Source organism: Dermochelys coriacea, chromosome 6 (assembly GCF_009764565.3).
Source record: "Dermochelys coriacea isolate rDerCor1 chromosome 6, rDerCor1.pri.v4, whole genome shotgun sequence".
NCBI classification, from domain to species: Eukaryota; Metazoa; Chordata; order Testudines; family Dermochelyidae; genus Dermochelys; species Dermochelys coriacea.
Window position 1 is genome coordinate 97,734,222 of NC_050073.1, and position 13,573 is coordinate 97,747,794.

Sequence of the window (13,573 nt, forward strand, 5' to 3'; positions counted from 1 at the left end):
CTCCAGGGATAGAACAACAATGTGATTACCCCTTACTCAGGACTAGACTGCACACCAATCCAGCCCTAAGCGAGTTCAATGTTGGTTGTATTCACAATATTATACCACATCCAGTGATTCTGAACTAGGACTAAAACCAAATGTCTTGAAACAAAAAGCTAAAAAGGCAGAACTGAAACAAGTTGTTCAAAGCAACGAAAATATCCCTGTAATCCCTCTGTTCCAAGGAGGGACAGGCATTACCAGGCATATCACCTCTTAATTGTTCAAGAGAGGATATTTCTCTGATTTTCAATCAGAGAACTGGAAGATGGTTTCTGGGTTATTGCTGTCTGCAGGATTTGTTGGCTGCAGGGTTTTTGTTGGTGTAGTTTTACCATGTGAATGAGAGGAGGAAGAATGTGAACTTTCACTGGAACTGCTACGTGTCTCTGTGCTTGTACTTGTCTTTTTCATTTTCCTTCTTTTAGCAAGAGGTGCCTTGTCAACATTCTGGAGGCAAAATCCTTCTCTTTTGTACTTGTTAAAGGCCTGTTTCAAAATAAAAAGGCAATTTATGCATTTATAAAAGGTTTAAGAAATGTTAGAACGTGTTTAATAAGTTATGAGTTTTATGTTTTATTATTTCTCAAGAATCACGTCTATACATTCTTCATGCAGTTTATGACAATTTTACAGTCCTTTAAACTAGCGCTGTCAAGCGATTAAAAATGTTAATCACATGATTAATCGCACTGTTAAACAGTAATAGAATACCATTTATTCAAATATTCTTGGATGTTTTCTACATTTGCAAATACATTGATTTCAATTACAACACAGAATACAGTGTACAGTTCTCATTTTATATCTATTTTTATTATAAATATTTGCACTGTAAAAAACAAAAGAAACAGTATTTTTCAATTCCCCACATACTCCATGTTTTAAAATTATTTTACTAAACCATAAATATAGTCAAGATTACATTTCAGTATTTTATATTTACTTAAATTACAATTTTAGTTTTAAACATTTCGGGGGGGGGGAGGCAATGTTTGTTTTTTTTTCCCCAAAACTGAGATTTCTACAATTGCTAAATAAAAAAAAACTATTTACTCCACTTCTTCTTCTTGGACAACACAGTCCCTGTTTGTAATGAAGCCATAAAATGCAACATGTTTGAGCATAAACTGCAGTTTAACATATTATGTTTTAGATTATTCTTCATATATAAAGTTTTGAAAAAAATCAATATTACATTTTCCTCTTTGCCTGCATTTGTATAACAAACATATTTGTAGTGAATTAATGTTGGTATTCAAAAATGTCCATTAAGGCAATTAAGGTATTTCCACAGACCATTCCAAATCGTAATATATTTTAGATGCTTTAGCTCAAATTTTTGTAGCAATAGTTTACTTTCTTCCTTTCTTTCCTAATCACAAGAAGGGCAATTAAACTGAAAGTCAAGCAAGTGCTAAGTGTAACCAGAATGTTACACATATCTTACAAAGCTTTGTTTAAGGACCTTCTCTAAACTTGTATATTTATGGTAGCTGTTTCACCATCATCACTTTCCCCAGTGATATAAATATACTGTCAAAATCTATATTCCTCTCTCATCTTCCCATTTTGACATATGTGTTTCATTATATTCTCTCATTTGTTATTTGACCATTGATACAAGTCTACATATTATATAGGCCTTATATTCTGTGACTTCCTATACACCTATCACAGAACTCTAAATGTGAATACATTTTTTAAATAAACAAATTCATGTAAATACAAATTCTAGGCTGATATAATATAGCAAATGTTTAATATTTATACTTAAAATACAAGAGTTTTTAAGCTTACATGAAAGGTTGCTTTGACGTATGTATGTACAGCAGCTCCTGAAGAGCCTAAATTATCAGGAGTCATTAGAGGATTGGATGACAGCTGGCTCCCATCTTGAAGCCATTCACTGTATCTCAAGCTGGACATTTTAATTCTTTTATTTGGATCCACTGTAAGAAGTCCTAACAGAAATATATTATATATATATATATATATATTAAATATATTCTTAATCCAGGAGCTATTATTTATCTTTTTAATACTGTGGATAAAGTAATCATTTGAAAACATAAAAATTGAATCATTTAATGAGTCATGTTTATATATCACTTAGATATAGCTCATACAATGTTGACACAGGGGTGTACAAAAACTTTTTAACAAAGAAATGAACTATGTGCTTGTTATAAAACATTCATAAATCAACAATAATACATCAAGTGTTCAATAACTGACATCCCTAAAAAATTATAGACATTGATTATGGATGCGCTGATAATTACCGCTTGTAACAAAAAGATTACTTTGGCTTCCTTATAAACTTAAATTAGTAAAGCACCCAAAACTGAAGAACAGAAAAGTATACAGTATGGTACTTTACTCTGGTCACTGCAACTAAAAGAAAAATATGAAAAATCCATGGATACATACCTTGTATCAAATCTTTGGCTTCTTGAGATACATTCTTCCAGGCTTCTCTTTCAAAGGAGAATTCTCCCTTTTTAATTTTCTTCATAATTTCCAATGCACTGGTGCATGTTAAACCTTTGTCTTGAGACTGGAAGGGTACCTGTCCTGACAGCATTGTATACTACCAGGAGAACAAAAGGAGTACTAATTAGTACCATATATTTATTGCCAACCTTACTACAACATTACTGATTACATTAACCTAACTCACTCAATATTCAGATATTGTTATTTATAGAGTAGCAACAGCGTATATATTCCAACTAATAGTACTTTAATAAGAGTTATATTTTCTCTTTAAGGTGTACATGGCCTAAAGCACAACAGGTCTTTATTTAGAGACCTTGTTAGCAACATGGGCTTTCATGTCTCAGGAATGTTGAAAACAAAGATTTTACGCAGTGGGAAGCCTAAACCATTTACTTATTTTTCAAAATAATTTTTTCTGTAGAACAGAATGAAGGTTGGATCTTTATCTGAACTGGAACTGTTTTAAGAGCATAATATAAATGTATAGAGGTCTCATAATCGACTTATATTTCCTTCACATATCCAAGCTGTTTTAACATGTGAACATTCCAAGAAAAAATAAATTTAATCAAATTGATCAGAAAAAAACTGAAATCTGGCTCTAGCTCTACCTTCTTAAATGCTTCCAGTGCACATCCCAGCTTGTTACTATATGTGCAGGAAAAAGATATCCTCACCCCACTCCAAAGCAGTATCTATCCAATACTAGCTTATCTTGGACATTGTCAAGCCCTCCCCAGACATTAGTTTTAACAAGGAATCAATTCTGCTTGTGTTATAGAATGATCAAAATAAATAAGCCACACAACCAACCACTCACCAAAATGACCCCCAAACTCCAGAGATCACAGGATTCATCATAACCATTGTGATTCAAGAGCTCTGGAGCAGCATAATGAAGAGTAAAACATGGAGTCTTAAGAGGCTGATTATCAGGTGGTTTTAACCGAGCAAATCCAAAATCAATTATTTTTATTTCTGAATTATCATTTTCATCTGTGAACAATAAATTCTGAAAAGCAAATGCAAAGATAACTAAGTTAAAATAAACATTTTAAAAGATGCAGTTTTAAAACATACATGAAACTGATTCGAACCAACAATTTTTAAAAGAAAAGAACAAATATGCACACCAATATGCTTTTCTCCTGTTTGTGAATATATCCTATTTCCTCATACCGCTTGATTAGAAAGAGAAGTTAAATAATGTTTAATTTATAAATCAGCTCTGATTGGAGATAAGCATGTACTTACCACTATACAACTTATAAAATCAGCTGCTATGTATGCGCACGCTTAGGAGATCATTTTCCAAGATCCAGAGCTAAGTATATCAAATCAAATTCTAGATCACAACTATATCACTAACAAGCAGAAAATTAGGTGTTTAGAAACTAGCATGTTTAGAAAGGGAAATGGAAAATGTTTAAACAATGAAGTACTAAAAATATTACACTTCTTAGCAACCTCATTTTTAAAGGATAGAGTACTTACTGAAACTGAAGATTATTATTTAAGACTATGTACTTTAAAAGATAAGAATTAAATTGGTATATTCCAATTTAACCGAGCTAACCAAATGTGCATCAGTCTTTTAAATCATTTAAAGCTCTATTCTGTAATGTGGTAAGTAATCTAGACTGCCATATGAGTGAAAGTGTGCAATAGCACTCCCAGAAAGTGCTCTGCATTTTGCAGGATTGAGCTTTAAAGTTGTCTGTTGCTACCAATACAAAGATTTGGAAAACCAAACCTGAGAAAATCAGAGAGAGAAAGAGAGAATGTGTATTTTCCTGTGCCAGTTTCCCTAATTTAAGGAATATTCATATCATCATTGAATTACAACATTAAAGATGGATTATAAACCATTAAGATTCAACCAACATGAGTAATACAGTTCTGACAGGCTGCAGAAATAATTTGATTTAGTTATTAGAAAAGTTCCTGGTGAGAATTTGGGGTGAAAGTAAGATGGTGTGCTGATAAGAAAATCTGACAGAGCTCAAATGACGTGTTTCTGACACCTCAGATTTATCTACTTTCTTTGTCTGCCCACAAAACTCTACGAATAATGCCTTCTTTTTGAGTTTCCCCCCACATGAGGGCTAGAATCAAATTTCCATTTGGCTACTTCATCTTTCTAAAACACTTCTTTGTTCCCTCTGATTTAAAGCTATTTCTTTCGGATAATCCCAGCCAAGTAACAGGTATACTTGGAACCTAATTTTCCAAAGATGAAGAAAATTAGAATTATGAGCAAAATGATGGGAAGGAAGAATTTAGAGAGCAAAACATGAAAAAACATTGGAATTGTTTAAAAATAGTTTACAAGACAGTCCAAAAGCCACAATTCCTCAGTCACAGAAGAGGACTACTGGGTTAAAAGCCCATCCTAGTTAAGAGGGAAGTGAAGACAGAAATTAGAAACAAACACACACTATATAAAAAAATGGAAAAAAACATAATGTAGATTGTGAACATTATAAATTACCAACGATAAAGTGTAGAAAATTGATAAGGGAAGCTAAAGACATCAGGGAAAAATCCCTTTTCCACTGCTTAATTATTCTTATAGTTAGAGACAGCCAACGTAAAACTCCCTTACTGCAAATTAAGACAATTACTTCTTGTCCTATCCTCAGAGGATATGAAAAACAATTTAATAATGTCCTCTTCATAATAACGGTTTATGTATTTGAAGACTTATCAGGTCCCCCTTCAGCCTTCTCTTCTCTACACTAAACATGCATAGTTCTTGCAATTTTTCCTCATAGGTCATGTTTTCTAAACCTTTTAACATTTTTACTGCTCTCCTCTGTACTCCCTCCAATTTGTCCACATCTTTCTTAAAGTATGATGCCAAAAACTGGACACATTACTCCAGTTGAGGCCTCACCAGTGCTGGGTATAGCAGAACATTTACCTCCCATGTCTTACATATGACACTCCTGTTAATACAGCTCAGAATAATATTTGCTTTTTTCACAACACCATCATACTGTTGACTGATATTAAATTTGTGACAGGTTTCAGAGTAGCAGCCGTGTTAGTCTGTATTTGCAAAAAGAAAAGGAGGACTTGTGGCACCTTAGAGACTAACTAATTTATTTGAGCATAAGCTTTCGTGAGCTACAGCTCACTTCATCAGATGCATTCAGTGGAAAATATAGTGGGGAGATTTATATACGCAGAGAACATGAAACAATGGGTATTACTATACACACTGTAACCAGAGTGATCACTTAAGACGAGCTATTACCAGGAGAGTGGGGGGGGGGGGGGGGGAAACCTTTTGTAGTGATGGCTCTTCTGCAGTAATGCTGCCTAGTCAGTTATTCTCCATTTTGTATCTGTGCATTTGATTTTTCCTTCCTAAGTGCAGTACCTTGCACGTGTCTTTACTGAATATTGTCTTATTGATTTCAGACAGATTCTCTAAATTATCAAGATCAGTTGGAATTCCAGTCCCATCTTCCATAGTACTTGCAACCCCTCCCCAGCTTGGTATGCAAATTTTATAAGCACACTTTCCATTCCATCATTCAAGTCATTAATGAAAATATTGAATACTATCAGACCTAGACTATCAGCAGGATACTACTTGGTACAGCCTCCCAGTTTCACCGTGAACCACTGATAACTACTTTTTGAGTACAGTCTTTCAACCAGTTGTAATAAGCACCTTATAGTAACTGCACGTAGACCACATTTCCCTAGTTTGCTCATGAGAATGCCAAGTGAATTGTGTCAAAAGCCTTACTAAAGTCAAGCTATATCACGTCTACTGTTTCCCCACTGTTTATTAGGCTGGTTACCCTGTTGAAGGAGATAAGATTGCTTTGGGATTGTTTGTTCTTGACAAATCCACACTGGCTTCTGCTTATCACCTTATTATCCTCTATTATTGTTATTAACTTAATGTTTAATAATTTGTTCCATTATCTTTCTAGGTATTGAAATTAGGCTAGCTTGCCTATTATTTTCCAGATCCTTCCTTTTCTCCCTTTTTTAAAACTGGATACTATGTTTGTTTTTTTCCATTCCTATGGGACCTCACTTGTCCTCTATGGGTTCTTCAAGATAGCTAATAGTTCAGAGCAAAACAAAATTTAATACATCAGAAGCAGGAAGCCTGCCAAACAATCAAGGTACTAAAAGAGTATTCAAAGACAAGGCAGTTGCAGAGAAGCTAAATGAATTCTTTGCATTGCTCATTACTGCTGAGGACATGAGGAAGATTCCCACACTTGAGCCATCTGTCATACTGGAAACCCAGGAAGTGGGTGGGCGCAAGCCCACCCACTGCTAAAGGCCCCTCCGCCAGCCTTTTATCCATCTGTGACGGGGTGTACCAACCCCGCAGTGGGCCGCTGGGGGTGAACCAATCATTGTGGGCCCAAGCACCCACACCCCCTTTCCCCCTGCTGTGCATACTCCAGGTGGAGAAGCCAGATAAAAGGAGGCAGCCCAGCTCAGTTGGAGTGGGCGACAGAGGGGAAAGGACGTACACTGCTAATTCATGTGATAGTGCTGGGGGCAGAGCCCAAACACCTGGACTACGCTCCAGGCATCTCGCTGATGACGGAGACTGCCGGGGAAGCCAAGCCTGCTGAGAAGGCTGCTGCCTGCTCTATGTCCCAGCCCAGAGGGGAGTAAGACCTATAGACTGTTTGTTTGTTTTCCCAACCCAGGGGCCATAGACCGATTGATGTTTTGCCTTGGCCAGGGGGCTATTGCCTGCCCCAGCTAGGAGGCTGCAGGGCTTCAGACTGCTTGTTTGTTTTGCCTGCCCAGGAACCCACAAACTATTTGTCTAAGTGACCCCATCAGCGGGCCAGGACCCACTTGACTGGAATCACCTGCTTAACAAGGAATCCCGATGACTGTGTGATAGGGTGTACCAACCCCATAATGGATCAACATGGGCACCCCAACTCGACACGCCAGGCCCCGTCACACTATCCTTTTTAGGTTATGTAACATATTGCTTAAATCAGTCTCTACCAGGTGACTGGAGGATAGCTAATACAATGCTGATTTTTCAAAAAGGCTCCAGAAGCAATCCTGGCAATTACAGGCTGGTAAGCCTAACTTCAGTAGCAGGCAAATTGGTTGAAACTATAGTAAAGAACAGAATCATCAGACAAACAGATGAACACAATATGTTGGGGAAGAGTCAACATGGGTTTTGTAAAGGGAAATCATGCCTCACCAATCTATTAGTATTCTTTGAGGGGGTCAACAAGCATGTGAACAAGGATGATTTAGTGGATATGGTAAACTTGGACTTCCAAAAAGCCTTTGACACAGTGCCTCACCAAAGGCTCTTAAGCAAAGTAAGCAGCCAGGGGATAAGAGGGAAGGTCCTCTCATGGATCAGTAACTGGTTAAAGACAGGAAACAAAGGGTAGGAAGAAATCGTCAGTTTTTAGAATGGAGAGAAGTTCCCCAAGGATCTGTACTATTCAACATATTCATAAGTGATCTGGAAAAAGGGGTAAACAGTCAGGTGGAAAAATTTCAGATGGTACAAAATTACTTAAGGATAGGTAAGTCCAAAGCAGATTGCAAAGAGTTACAAAAGGATCTCATAAGACAGTACAACAAAATGGCAGATTAAATTCATAAATGTTCATAAATGCAAAGCAGTGCACACTGGAAAACATCCTCCCAACTATACATACAAAATGATAGGGTCTAAATTAGCTGTTACACACAAGAAAAAGAATTTTGAGTCATTGTGGCTAGTTCTCTGAAAATATCTGCTCAATTTGCAGTGGTAGTCAAAAAAGCTAACAGAATGTTAAGAACCATTAAGGAAGGCATAGATAATATAGGGAGTCCTTGGACTTACGATGCCTGACTTACATCTGACGCCACTTATGACACTTTTCAATTGACTGCCCGTTTTACCCCTATGATGCTTGTTTCGCCCTTATGACGCTTGATTTGCATAAAGTTCGCTTGAAATCACTTCCTGGTGGTGTTATACTGGTATGGAGCTGGAAGGAGTCACTGCAGATTGGCTTCAAGGCAGCAGGGTAGCTTGTTGCCAGGTAGGGTTGCCACTTGTTTTTGATTAGCTGAGCCCGGGGCCGGAAGCCAATCAGAAAGCTTGAACAGCGATTGGCTGATGCTCAGCATGTGTGCCGTTCTCCCTGGCTTTCTGAGCCTGTGTTGCCGGAACTCTGAGCAACATATGTGAGTTTATATGTTTATTTGAATGCTGTTTACAAAATACAATGTACTGTAAATACACTGATGTTGCAACATTAGTCATCTATAATTCATTTAGTACAAAAATCTGGGTTATTGTGGTGAAAACAGTGTATCAAGCCTTGGTTCAGGAACCAATCCCTCCTTCACATCATTGATTCCTATGGGAAAATTGGTTTCGACTTACATTTAGATTTACAACGCAATTCTGAGGAACAAATTGTGTCGTAAGTCTGAGGACTCCCTGTAAGACCGACAATATCATCATGCCACAATATAAATCCATAGTAATCCCACACCTGGAATATTGTGTGCAGTTCTGGTTGCCCCTTCTCAAAAAAAAAAGTATGTTAGAATTGGAAAAAGTATAGAGAAGAGCAACAGAGAAGATTAGGGATATTGAACAACTTCCATATGAGGAGAGATTAAAGGACTGGGACTGTTCAGTTTACAAAAGAAATGACAGGAGGTAGCAGGGGATAGGTACTCTAGCTTTTCATAGGCTGAATTAAATACATCTAACTTATCTAAATATTATTTAACCTGTTCTTTCCTGTTTTGGCTTGAGATCCTACCCCCTTGTGAGCGTTAACTGTGTTAAGCGTCTTATTACAATTAGCCTTTTTAGTGAAGACTGAAGCAAAAAAGGCATTCAACATTTCAGCCTTCTCTGCATTACTTGTTACTTACTCTCCCCTTCTCCATGAACTAATGGATGTACACTTTCCTTCATCTTTGTCTTACAGAGTTGCGGGTGGAAAGGAGTCTAGGGCTAGGATGACAGGGATGCAGATTAGTATTGAGGGGCACTAGCACAGCTGTGAGGGGAGGAGCCCAGGGCAAGCGTGGCAAGGGGCTGCACATCAGGATTATAGGGCAGAGTTGTGGTGCGAGAAGCACTCAAATGGCCCTACATGCTATGCACATCCTCTTCTTACTCCATTACTACAGTGAATTCCCTAAATTTTGCTACTGTCCAATAGGTTCCAATCCCTTACAGAACGAAACATCTCAAGCCTATAGCATAGTAGCATGGATAGAGAGGGCTGCCTCATAATTAAGAACTCCCTCTTCTATTTTAATGACTTATGTAACTGCCATGTAAATAAATTAGTTTATTTATCGGTATTTCACCAAATCTACATAGTCACAACAAGCAATCCTGACCAGTACTGTTAAAAGAGTAGTTAAAGCCTAACTGGGGTCTCATGCTTTTGCAGAAAGGTGCACTGACCACATCTATATGGGGAAAACTGCATCCCACTCTCAGTTCCTGACTGCCTTAAAATAGTAACTTTAAAAACAACAAGCAGGAAAAAGAGAGGAAGGGCTAGTCTGACTGCGTGGAGGCAGTAAATTCTGAAAACCGTTCGCTAATAAGTAATCCTTCATTACTTCAACTTCTCAGATTTCCGTTCTTACAGATTAGCACTATTCAGATAAGTTGAAGGATGTGCCCAGTTTATTAAGAGAATGAAGTACTCCCTTACAACCTAACATCTGAACCAGTCTTTAAATTAAGATGGTAACAAGAGTAAATGGGGAGACACTGTTCCACATGGTGCCGTATTTATTATAACCTGCCTCAAATGCTACTTTTTCTCTGATGGACAGAGAAACAGCAATCTTCTACATTAAGCATTTTTGCAATATATTTTCTTATCTTGTTAGAATTTCATGACACACCCTAATGATTTATTATGTTCACTAATTCAGACAGTACACAAGAGCAAAGGGTAGCATTTTCAAAAACTTTTGCTCTGAAGTCACTTAGGTTTTTGGGTGAGATTTTTAAAAGCACTTTAGTACCATTACCGCACAGACTTCTTTAGCCTTTAACTTTGAAACAGTTATAAACAATTGTATGCTAGGCAACCGTAACACAACGTATTCTGCAAAAAGAGTAACAGTTGCCCCAGTTGTAAATGGGACAGAATATTACATTCCAGACAGAAAGTGGCTGGGAATCTGAGATAACAGCTATCTCAGGGGTCTCAAACTCCCAGCCCGCAGGCCATCTGCGGCCCAAGAACCTCCCAACTGCGGCCCGTGGACGAGAGAAGCAGGCAGACATACTGCCAGCAATGTCCACTGTAGGTACCGCCCCACATAGCTCCCATTGGCTGGGGGAGAGGGACAGAGAAATCATCATTAGTTGCCAGGCAGAGTCATCCATGGCTCAGCATCATTAGTTGCCGGGCAGAGTCAGCCATGGAGGCAGCATCACATTTTTCCACAATGAATATAAACAAGTCAAGATACCGAACACAACTATCTGATGCATCCCTTGCTGCAATCGTGAAGGTTTAAACTGCTCAGTCACAGAGGCCAAACATCAACAAACTGACAGAACTGAGGCGTTGCCAGGTGTCTGGCAAACACTAAAAACTCTCTGGCAGGCAAAGAATTATATAAAGTTGTAGGACAGTTTTATTATTTCTAAGACATTCAAAATAAAAATACAATATAAACGTTTTCTTTTCTGAACACCATCTTCAGTGACATTAATGGCCCGCTGGGAGGATTTGAGGATTGGCACCGGCCCTAAGGCAAATCCCTCCCATTGCTGCTTCACCAACTGTAATGGCCCCTTAACCTCAGGGCCATATACAAGTTCAAACGGTGAAAACCCTAAATTGGGATGTGGTACAGCTCTGTAGGCAAAGAGCAACTGCTGCAACACTAGGTCCCAATCACTGGAGTGCTCATTTACGAATTTACGTATCATGGCCCCAAAAGTTCCATTAAACTTCTCCACCATGCCATTTGTTTTATGGTGGTAAGAAGTGGCAACCAAGTGATTCACCCCATGAGCTTCCCAAAGACTTTCCACAGTTCCTGCCAGGAAATTAGTTCCTGCATCTGTGAGGATGTTGAAGGGCCAACCTACCCTGGCAAAAATGTCTGCTAGTGCCTGGCACACACTTTTAGTCCTGGTGTTGCTTAGAGCTACTGCTTCCGGCCATCGGGTGGCAAAATACATGAAAGTCAGTATATACTGCTTTCCTCTGGGTGTCTTTTTCGGAAAAGGACCCAGAATATCCACAGCTACTCGCTGAAATGGAACTTCAATGATGGGGAGTGGCTGGAGAGGGGCTTTGACCTGGTCTTGGGGTTTTCCCACTTTTTGGCATACCTCACAAGACCGGACATAGGTAGAATCATCCTTGCCCATTCCCTTCCAGTGGAATGACCTCCTTAAACAATCTTTGGTCCTGTTCACCCCAGCATGGCCACTAGGATGATCGTGGACTAAGCTCAAGAGCTTTACCCGGTACTTAGTTGGAACTACCAACTGTCTCTGAGAATGCCAGTCTTCCTGGTGTCCACTACAAAGAGTTTCCTTGTATAAAAGTCGTCTTTCTACAACAAACCTATATCGATTAGAAGAGCTGAGAGGCAGTGGGTTGCTCCGGGCCGCCATCCAAGCTCTCTGGAGGCTTTCATCTACTTCCTGTTCAATCTGGAACTGTTCCCTTGATGCTGGAGGCATCAGTTCCTCATTGGATTGTGGACCTATGCTTGGTCCCTCTGGAAGCGATGTAGGGGATTGGGCTGTTTCCGTTGACTGTGAACCGCTCTCCACTGGTGCACTATCTTGGGGTTCAGGCTCCGGCTGAACCTCTTGTATAGGGTTATCGGCTGCTACTGGTTCAGGTTCAGTGTTGGACTGGTGTTGGAGTTGCAAGTACTGGATTCAGTGCTGGCAATGGGTCTGGTGCTGGTTGTTCCTCCGGTTCCGGTTCTGGTTCTGGTTCTGGGACTGGCTCTGTCTGGGTCTCTGGGACTGGATCCACTCCTGCTGTTGCAGACATTGGCCTGGTGTCCGGGTCCATCACCTCTGATCGGGTCCTGGTAGAAGTTTCCGGAACAGAGCTGGACGTGATAGCTTGTTTAGCCTGACTGAGGGTGACCATTCCCACCCTCTTGGCTGACTTCATACGATTAGCCAAGTCTTCCCCCAACAGCATGGGGATGGGATAATCATCATAGATTGCAAAAGTCCACGTTCCTGACCAGCCCTTGTACTGGACAGGCAACTTGGCTGTCGGCAAATTGAAAGAGTTGGACTTGAAGGGTTGAATAGTCACTTGGATCTCTGGGTTGATTAAATTGGGGTCCACTAAGGAAGCATGGATAGCCGACACCTGTGCTCCGGCGTCCCTCCTTGCAGTGACCTTCTTCCCACCCACACTCACAGTTTCCCTCTGCTCCAAGGGTATCTGGGCCTGAGGACCTCTGGGGTGATTCCGGTGCAATAAACTGTAATCTGTTGGGGTTCTTGGGGCAGTTGGCCTTTACATGCCCCGGCTCGTTACATTTAAAACATCGTCCAGCTGACGGGTCACTTGGGCGAGGTGGGTTGCTGGAGAAGGGTGTGGTGGGACAATAAGGTGGCTGGAGGGTTCCTTGGGGAGTAGGTGGGGCCTTGGGCAGCCCCCAGTAGTAGGGGGTGGTCTGAGGTTGTCCCTTGGGGTATCCGCTCCAACTGCAACCAGTTTTTTTCTTCTCTGCCACCTCCACCCATTTGGCTCCAATCTCCCCCACCTCGATTACAGTTTTGGGCGTCCCATCTAGGATGTATCTTTCTATTTCCTCTATTTCCCTCTAAGAACTGTTCCATTTGCATTAGGAAGGGCAAATCTTCTGGAGAGTTAACACTTGCTCCTGATATCCAGGCATCCCAATGTTTCACAATGTGGTAGGCATGTCGGGTAAATGACACGTCTAGTTTCCACCTTAAGGTTCTGAACCGCCAACGGGAATGCTCGGGGGTTAGCCCCATTCTGACTCTCGCCTTGGTTTTAAACAG

At 39.8% G+C, this 13,573-nt stretch overlaps 1 protein-coding gene across 7 annotated transcripts in view; it reads right to left on the reverse strand.

The window, feature by feature from the left end:
• Positions 1–241: 241 nt before the first annotated feature.
• RPS6KA5 (ribosomal protein S6 kinase A5) overlaps positions 242–13,573 on the reverse strand; it is a 196,228-nt gene continuing 182,896 nt past the window's right edge. For all 7 annotated transcript variants that reach the window (XM_043517828.1, XM_038405647.2, XM_038405646.2 and 4 more), the window contains 4 exons: positions 3,365–3,556; positions 2,476–2,635; positions 1,843–2,006; positions 242–531 (listed from right to left, as the gene is read on the reverse strand). In XM_043517828.1, the coding sequence (XP_043373763.1) occupies positions 292–531; positions 1,843–2,006; positions 2,476–2,635; positions 3,365–3,556 (756 nt within the window). In that variant the 3' untranslated portion in view covers positions 242–291. The remainder of the gene's footprint in view (positions 532–1,842; positions 2,007–2,475; positions 2,636–3,364; positions 3,557–13,573) is intronic.